At 41.1% G+C, this 9,797-nt stretch overlaps 1 protein-coding gene across 3 annotated transcripts in view; it reads left to right on the forward strand.

Annotated features, from left to right (window-relative positions):
* The window catches only part of srpk2 (SRSF protein kinase 2), a 71,340-nt gene that overhangs the window by 39,072 nt on the left and 22,471 nt on the right, over positions 1–9,797 (forward strand). For all 3 annotated transcript variants that reach the window (XM_087797667.1, XM_087797666.1, XM_087797668.1), the window contains exon 2: positions 9,378–9,529. In XM_087797667.1, coding sequence (XP_087653793.1) covers positions 9,378–9,529 — 152 coding nt within the window. The remainder of the gene's footprint in view (positions 1–9,377; positions 9,530–9,797) is intronic.

Here is a 9,797-nt window from a genome sequence, read left to right on the forward strand (position 1 = left end):
TAGGAGCAGGAGTACACACTGTTACACAAGGAAGTGTAGGAGCTGGAGTACACACTGGTGCACAGAAGTGTAGGAGCAGGAGTACACACTGGTACACAAGGAAGTGTAGGAGCAGGAGTACACACTGGTGCACAGAAGTGTAGGAGCAGGAGTACACACTGGTACACAAGGAAGTGTAGGAGCAGGAGTACACACTGGTACACAAGGAAGTGTAGGAGCAGGAGTACACACTGGTACACAAGGAAGTGTAGGAGCTGGAGTACACACTGGTACACAAGGAAGTGTAGGAGCAGGAGTACACACTGGTACACAAGGAAGTGTAGGAGCAGGAGTACACACTGGTACACAAGGAAGTGTAGGAGCAGGAGTACACACTGGTGCACAGAAGTGTAGGAGCTGGAGTACACACTGGTACACAAGGAAGTGTAGGAGCAGGAGTACACACTGGTACACAGAAGTGTAGGAGCTGGAGTACACACTGGTACACAAGGAAGTGTAGGAGCAGGAGTACACACTGGTACACAAGGAAGTGTAGGAGCTGGAGTACACACTGGTGCACAAGGAAGTGTAGGAGCAGGAGTACACACTGGTACACAAGGAAGTGTAGGAGCAGGAGTACACACTGTTACACAAGGAAGTGTAGGAGCTGGAGTACACACTGGTGCACAGAAGTGTAGGAGCAGGAGTACACACTGGTACACAAGGAAGTGTAGGAGCAGGAGTACACACTGGTGCACAGAAGTGTAGGAGCAGGAGTACACACTGGTACACAAGGAAGTGTAGGAGCAGGAGTACACACTGGTACACAAGGAAGTGTAGGAGCAGGAGTACACACTGGTACACAAGGAAGTGTAGGAGCTGGAGTACACACTGGTACACAAGGAAGTGTAGGAGCAGGAGTACACACTGGTACACAAGGAAGTGTAGGAGCAGGAGTACACACTGGTACACAAGGAAGTGTAGGAGCAGGAGTACACACTGGTGCACAGAAGTGTAGGAGCTGGAGTACACACTGGTACACAAGGAAGTGTAGGAGCAGGAGTACACACTGGTACACAGAAGTGTAGGAGCTGGAGTACACACTGGTACACAAGGAAGTGTAGGAGCAGGAGTACACACTGGTACACAAGGAAGTGTAGGAGCTGGAGTACACACTGGTACACAGAAGTGTAGGAGCTGGAGTACACACTGGTACACAAGGAAGTGTAGGAGCTGGAGTACACACTGGTACACAGAAGTGTAGGAGCTGGAGTACACACTGGTACACAAGGAAGTGTAGGAGCAGGAGTACACACTGGTACACAAGGAAGTGTAGGAGCAGGAGTACACACTGGTACACAAGGAAGTGTAGGAGCAGGAGTACACACTGGTACACAAGGAAGTGTAGGAGCAGGAGTACACACTGGTACACAAGGAAGTGTAGGAGCAGGAGTACACACTGGTACACAAGGAAGTGTAAGAGCTGGAGTACACACTGGTACACAAGGAAGTGTAAGAGCTGGAGTACACACTGGTACACAAGGAAGTGTAGGAGCTGGAGTACACACTGGTACACAAGGAAGTGTAGGAGCAGGAGTACACACTGGTACACAAGGAAGGGTAGGAGCTGGAGTACACACTGGTACACAAGGAAGTGTAGGAGCAGGAGTACACACTGGTACACAAGGAAGGGTAGGAGCTGGAGTACACACTGGTACACAAGGAAGTGTAGGAGCAGGAGTACACACTGGTACACAAGGAAGTGTAGGAGCTGGAGTACACACTGGTACACAAGGAAGTGTAGGAGCAGGAGTACACACTGGTACACAAGGAAGTGTAGGAGCAGGAGTACACACTGGTGCACAAGGAAGTGTAGGAGCAGGAGTACACACTGGTACACAAGGAAGTGTAGGAGCAGGAGTACACACTGGTGCACAAGGAAGTGTAGGAGCAGGAGTACACACTGGTGCATAGAAGTGTAGGAGCTGGAGTACACACTGGTACACAAGTGTAGGAGCTGGAGTACACACTGGTACACAAGTGTAGGAGCTGGAGTACACACTGGTACACAAGTGTAAGAGCTGGAGTACACACTGGTACACAAGTGTAGGAGCTGGAGTACACACTGGTGCACAGAAGTGTAGGACGAGGAGGTCTTTGTTGTGGTTGTGTGTGTGACTGGTCTTCTGTGATCCAGGTCCTAGTGAGTCCCAGACTTATCTCAAGGTCCTGCTTTGAAGTCGAACCTTCCTGCGTGAAGGAAGGAAGTTTCTAAATATTACATAAATGTCTTGAACTCTTTTGAGTCACGGCGACCTGGAGATGTCTGCAGCGTCTTCCCCCGGCACGCCGGGCCGAAGCGAGGCCGAGAGGCGAAGCGGAGGCGGCGCCACCGTGACGTCAGGGTGCGTCTGAAAATAGCGGCGAAGATCTTCGCAGACGGATCTTCTCGTGAGTCAGTGAGAGAGATTAGCTTCAGAGGGACGACCCCCGCAGGCCCGGACCTCCTCCGGTGGACCTGAAGACTCCTGTTGCTAAGGAGTACCTGGTGATGACTCATGGAGCCTCGCCCTCTAGTGGTCGATGAAGTGATGTTGTGGACGTTATAAAACGAGGTCACGGGGTCAATCGCTGAAGTGAGGCGTCAAGAAGTCGCTGCTTTAATTGGTTTGTGACGCAGATCGAAAACCTCTTAGATTTTTATTGTAATTCAAAGTATTTGCATCACTTTTAGTCGAACTGGAGACGATCCAGACCAGGATTCATGTCTTTGAACCTGATCCACCTGAGGTTATATTTGACGACTAGGCTGTGACCTTTGACCTTTCCATCCATAGTCGTCCTCCTCAGGTCCGGACTCGAGAGAACATATGGTTTGAAAATCCATCAACAAGCCCCGGAGAAACCTCTTGAGCAAGTTTCTTCAAAATGGTATTGCAGTATTTATGACTAATTACCTCATTTGAAAAACAATAACTTGCATCACAACATGTCTTTACATTTAAATATATCACACAAATGTTATTTTATGTCATTAAACATGTCGTTTTAATACAGCGATGTGATGGTAGTTTTCATGGCTCACAAACGAATACTTTCGACATATTACACAACAATCAAACATCTCGAGCCTGTTAGTATTTCATTACAACCTCGAGAGGTTTGGATGAAGGACGGGAGGATAAGAAAGATAAGAAAACGACTTGATAAGATTCTTAACCCTTTAACATTAACCTTTTATCTCTTGACTGAGAACTTCAAAGAACATGAATCATAAACCTTTGTTGTCAGTTTTATAAACACAACATATTGTGTGTATTGTGTGTCAGTCAGAGTGAAAGAAATAAGATAAAACACAAAATAAACAATAAAAAAACAGAATCAAGCACGATTAACATTTATTGTTTAAACTAAAGTCAAAGATTAATCCTTAGTTTCAGAGGAAAAGTGAAATTACAGAAAAACACATTATATTATATTATATTTGAACGAGACTAAAAATGGACATAAAGTGCTTTAAATCAAACTGGTTTAGTTGTAGATTAAATATATCAAGAGGTTTAACAAAGATGATAAAACTCTTCACACTCAATGGATGCTCCTGACATGTTGCTTCATCTATAAAAGACATTTAAATCGAATATGTGCAGTAACTTTGTCATATTCAAGAGAATGTGTTCGATCTCAGCAGCAGTTTTATTAAATACTTGACGACCCTCGGATTATTGATGGTATAGGAAGTTGTTTTTGAAGTTTTTCTCCTTAGCTACGCTTCCCGGGCAGATATTATTATTACTATTAGCAATGTTGTAGAGTTATACGTTATCTCTGTACATGCATGACTTTACTTCAAAGTACTCGCCCAACATACATGTGATAGTGACCCGACACTTGACGTTGGGATCTCACAAGAGGTCACAGGTCATAACAAGGTCTTATATGTGATCATGTTTGTGTGAAAGGTGTGTGAGGTGACGGAGGGTGAGATGAACATGAGCTGAGACTCTGACAGGGGGCGCTCTAGAGTCTAACTCGGTCCGACCTACTTTGACACCCCGGCCTGTCTTGACATTGGAGCTAAACATGCCGAAGACGGGTGTGTCATGTGACCTCACTTGTGCAGACCAACACACACACACACACACACACACACACACACTTGTAATCAGTAGTTGTGCGTGTGTGTGTGTTGAATGTGTTCATGACATGCATAGATGTTGTGAGATGATGCATGAGTTGAGAACGAAATGGATCAAATACAAAAGTTATTATAACTAATGTTATTTAAAGCAGCTCTGGGTAGTTTTGTGTACATTGATATTTTTGTACTACAATAACTAGTGACGACACATCAACTTAAAACTAGTTAATGACTCGTATACTGTGACTTGAGGAGTTTTGTGTGATTTTTATTTTCACTGTAAACGTTTTTGATGGTTTGAACATGATACATATCTACTGGTTGATGTGAATTACTGTAGAAAAACAAAGTTAAAGTTATGTTATTTACAAACAAAAACAAAGTTAAAGTTATGTTATTTACAAACAAAAACAAAGTTAAAGTGATGTTATTTACAAACAAAAACAAAGTTAAAGTTATGTTATTTACAAACAAAAACAAAGTTAAAGTTATGTTATTTATAAACAAAAACAAAGTTAAAGTGATGTTATTTACAAACAAAAACAAAGTTAAAGTGATGTTATTTACAAACAAAAACAAAGTTAAAGTTATGTTATTTACAAACAAAAACAAAGTTAAAGTTATGTTATTAACAAACAAAAACAAAGTTAAAGTTATGTTATTTACAAACAAAAACAAAGTTAAAGTGATATTATTTACAAACAAAAACAAAGTTAAAATTATGTTATTAACAAACAAAAACAAAGTTAAAGTGATGTTATTTACAAACAAAAACAAAGTTAAAGTTATGTTATTTACAAACAAAAACAAAGTTAAAGTTATGTTATTAACAAACAAAAACAAAGTTAAAGTTATGTTATTTACAAACAAAAACAAAGTTAAAGTGATATTATTTACAAACAAAAACAAAGTTAAAATTATGTTATTAACAAACAAAAACAAAGTTAAAGTTATGTTATTTACAAACAAAAACAAAGTTAAAGTGATGTTATTTACAAACAAAAACCAAGTTAAAGTGATGTTATTTACAAACAAAAACAAAGTTAAAGTGATGTTATTTACAAACAAAAACAAAGTTAAAGTGATGTTATTTACAAACAAAAACAAAGTTAAAGTGATGTTATTTACAAACAAAAACAAAGTTAAAGTGATGTTATTTACAAACAAAAACAAAGTTAAAGTGATGTTATTTACAAACAAATACAAAGTTAAAGTGATGTTATTTACAAACAAAAACAAAGTTAAAGTTATGTTATTTACAAACAAAAACAAAGTTAAAGTGATGTTATTTACAAACAAAAACAAAGTTAAAGTGATGTTATTTACAAACAAAAACAAAGTTAAAGTGATGTTATTTACAAACAAAAACAAAGTTAAAGTTATGTTATTTTCAAAGCCGTCATATCATATTTCATTACAATGATTCATTACCTCATCAGTTTCATCCTTCATTCATCAATGAAGTCTAGAAACACAACATTCATCAACTGATACAAACTAAGACATGGAAACTTTTGCCACGTTTAGCAAGTGCTCATGGGAAATGTAGTCTCGTCTCGCTAGATTCATATTTTTTTATTAAGATTTCATTTGAATATGAATTGTAAAAGAACTGGACAAATTCTATCATTTGGAAAAGCCGATCAAAATAATCGGACACTAATGTGTAATACAGAGAAGACTGAAGTATCATAACATGTAATTAATGCGGTTTGAAGGCGATTATAACAGAAATAGTGACGTTTTCCTATAAAAAATAATCCTTCTCTACCTTTAACTCATATTTGAAGTCGGGATAATTTTCCTCCTCAGTTATTCTCAGTCATTTAATCTCAGCGGCAGGATTACGAGACGTCGTCCGTCCTCTCGCTGGGGTTCTCGTCGCAGTGTTTAGTGTTTAGTGTTTAGTGTTTAGTGTTTAGTATTTAGTATTTAGTATTTAGTGTTTAGTGTTTAGTATTTAGTATTTAGTATTTAGTGTTTAGTGTTTAGTATTTAGTGTTTAGTGTTTAGTATTTAGTATTTAGTGTTTAGTATTTAGTGTTTAGTATTTAGTGTTTAGTATTTAGTATTTAGTGTTTAGTATTTAGTATTTAGTGTTTAGTGTTTAGTGTTTAGTGTTTAGTGTTTAGTATTTAGTATTTAGTATTTAGTGTTTAGTGTTTAGTGTTTAGTGTTTAGTGTTTAGTGTTTAGTGTTTAGTGTTTAGTGTTTAGTGTTTAGTGTTTAGTGGTCCTGCAGTGATGGCACTAATCAACACTGATGAGGTCACACACACACTTGCCTCACACACACACACTCGCCACACACACACACTCGCCTCACACAAACACACTCACCTCACACACACCAGATCAACACTGATGAGGACACACACACACTCTCGCCACACACACACACTCGCCTCACACACACACACTCGCCTCACACACACACACTCGCTTCACACACACACACACTCGCTTCACACACACACCAGCTCAACACACATGAGGTCACACACACACACTCGCCTCACACACACACACTCGCTTCACACACACACACACTCGCTTCACACACACACCAGCTCAACACACATGAGGTCACACACACACACTCGCCTCAAACACACCAGATCAACACTGATGAGGACACACACACACACACTCGCCTCACACACACCAGATCAACACTGATGAGCTCACACACACACACACACACACACACTCGCCTCACACACCAGCGAGAACAGACAACGAGAAACTGTCGAGTACAAGCAGATCTGGCAGGAAGTAGTATTCAGTGTGACCCGAACAACGACGCCTCAGGTGCGTCCACTCGGTCCTGAAGGTGAGAAGATCTGATCAAAGAGGCTGATGATTGACAGCTGGACCCGACTGTGTCGGCATCAGTGGAATCTCGACGCCAAGTCTCTCCTCCGTCCTTCAGCGCATCATCATAATGTTTGTGTGTGTTTGTGTGTGTTTGTGTGTTTGTGTGTGTTTGTGTGTTTGTGTGTGTTGGCGTCGCTGTCATGTTAGCGCTCTGTGTGCCCGGACCCCCGTCCCCCCTCCCTCCCCCCGCCCTCTCGTTCGCTGCAGTTGCCATGGCGACACCCCCCGACAGGCTCCATCAGGATTCCATGACCGCGTTTTCCAAGCGGCTCCGGATCGAGCTCCGGCTCTGTTTTTGTTTCTCCGCCCGCGAGCTTTTGTAAAAACCTCTGTCGCCGCGAGCGCTGGAGCCTTCGGACTCCGGTTGCCATGACGATCTCCATGTCTGCGGATGATGATGAAGATAAAATAGTTGTTTCCAGAAACATCAACTTTAACCTGATGAAGTATTTTAATGGCGTCAGAACATCTTTACTGATAAACCAGGAGGTTTAGTTCGATCTCCTCACAGCAAGAAGGTTGTTGGTTCACTTCCAGGCCGAGGCAACTCATGACCTTTCTGTGTGTAGTTAGTATGTTTCTCCCCGTGTTGTGTGGGTTTACTCCGGACACTCCGGTTTCCTCCCACAGTCCAAAAACATACAGAGGTTGATCAGGAACTTGTTGGAATTGTCCGTAGGTATGAGTGTGTGTGTGAATGGTTGTCTGTCTTTGTGTGTCCTGAGACAGACTGGCGTCCTGTCCAGGGTGTCCCCTGCCTCTCACCCTATGATACTGGGATAGACTCCAGTCTCCCCGCGACCCCCACAAGGGATAAAGCGGTAGAAAATGAACGAATGATTAACCAGATAAATGTCTTTAATCCCATGAATACATTACTTGAAATATATTTAGATTCATTGGTATTTTTTTCCAGATTAAGTAAGAATTCCAGAGCTGGGTCTCAAATCACATACTTCTTAGTACACTAGAAGTTAGTATGCATCAGGATAGTGTACGTACTAACTAGTAACTAATCCTCCACAGATAGTATGTCTCAAACATACTTCCCTTAGTATACTAGAAGTTAGTATCATCAGGATAGTGTACGTACTAACTAGTAACTAATCCTCCACAGATAGTATGTCTCAAATCACATACTTCTTAGTATACTAGAAGTTAGTATCATCAGGATAGTGTACGTACTAACTAGTAACTAATCCTCCACAGATAGTATGTCTCAAATCACATAATTCTCTTAGTATACTAGAAGTTAGTATGCATCAGGATAGTGTACGTACTAACTAGTAACTAATCCTCCACAGATAGTATGTCTCAAACATACTTCTCTTAGTATACTAGAAGTTAGTATCATCAGGATAGTGTACGTACTAACTAGTAACTAATCCTCCACAGATAGTATGTCTCAAATCACATACTTCTCTTAGTATACTAGAAGTTAGTATCATCAGGATAGTGTACGTACTAACTAGTAACTAATACTCCACAGATAGTATGTCTCAAACCACATACTTCTCTTAGTATACTAGAAGTTAGTATCATCAGGATAGTGTACGTACTAACTAGTAACTAATCCTCCACAGATAGTATGTCTCAAATCACATACTTCTCTTAGTATACTAGAAGTTAGTATCATCAGGATAGTGTACGTACTAACTAGTAACTAATCCTCCACAGATAGTATGTCTCAAATCACATACTTCTCTTAGTATACTAGAAGTTAGTATCATCAGGATAGTGTACGTACTAACTAGTAACTAATCCTCCACAGATAGTATGTCTCAAATCAAACTCTGCTGCTACACACTAACAGGAAATGACGCGACAGCTTCTTCTTCTACTACTATTTAACCATGATTTCAACCAGCTGTAGGAACACTATCGCCACCTGCTGGCAGCAAGTTTGGAAGAGGAAATAAAGAAAAATATGAGAATCAAAATATTTGCGAGATATTTAAGCTGGTATCAGCAGCGAACACGTGTCATATATATATATAAATATATACATATATGACGTAACTTCCGTTTACAACGTCACTAAGATGGAGTCGTTTAGTGTAGAAAGTGTCCATCGATCCATACTCAGTTTTGTGTGTGTTTTAGTGACAATCTAGTGTGTATGGAGCACTACATTTACATACAAGAATTGAGACGCACTTATGCACTAGAAATACTAACTTTGAGTACACAAGTGTGCGATTTGAGACACAGCACAAGTGTTCTCTGAAGTCGACCTCGTCGTGATAACAAATCACTACATTGATAGTAAAATGTATTTCAGTCCAAAAAGTCTGATTTCTTTGTTAACTTTGAAACGTCCTGCTCGTCTGATATGATCCAGATGTTCCATCATCTTCTGATCCTCATGATCTTCTCCTCAGGCCTGAGAACCAGCAGAAAGCCTCGGTGAGCGCTCCTCCTCCCCCGCCACCTCCTCCACCTCCCCCGGAGCCCGCGGGGCCCCCAGAGCCGGAGGAGGAGATCCTGGGCTCCGACGATGAGGAGCAGGAGGACCCAGCAGATTACTGCAAAGGTCAGAAGATCCTCAAGTTCTCCTCACTGTCCTCCTCCTTGTCTTCTGCTGCTTCCTTTTTCTCTCCTTCTTCTCACCTCTCCATCACCTTACCTCTTTCTTCTTTCTTTCCTCCTCCGACCACTTCATCCGTATTCTGACTCTTCACCTCCTCTTTTTCTTCTTTCTCACCCGTATGTCTCTCCTTCACTACATCGCTCTCTTCTCACCTCACACGTCTCTCTTTCTCTCCTAACCTCTCTTCCCCACTCCTCCTCTCTCCTTCTGT

The sequence above is a fragment of the Callionymus lyra genome, chromosome 8 (genome assembly GCF_982586985.1).
Source record: "Callionymus lyra chromosome 8, fCalLyr1.hap1.1, whole genome shotgun sequence".
Lineage (NCBI taxonomy): Eukaryota > Metazoa > Chordata > Actinopteri > Syngnathiformes > Callionymidae > Callionymus > Callionymus lyra.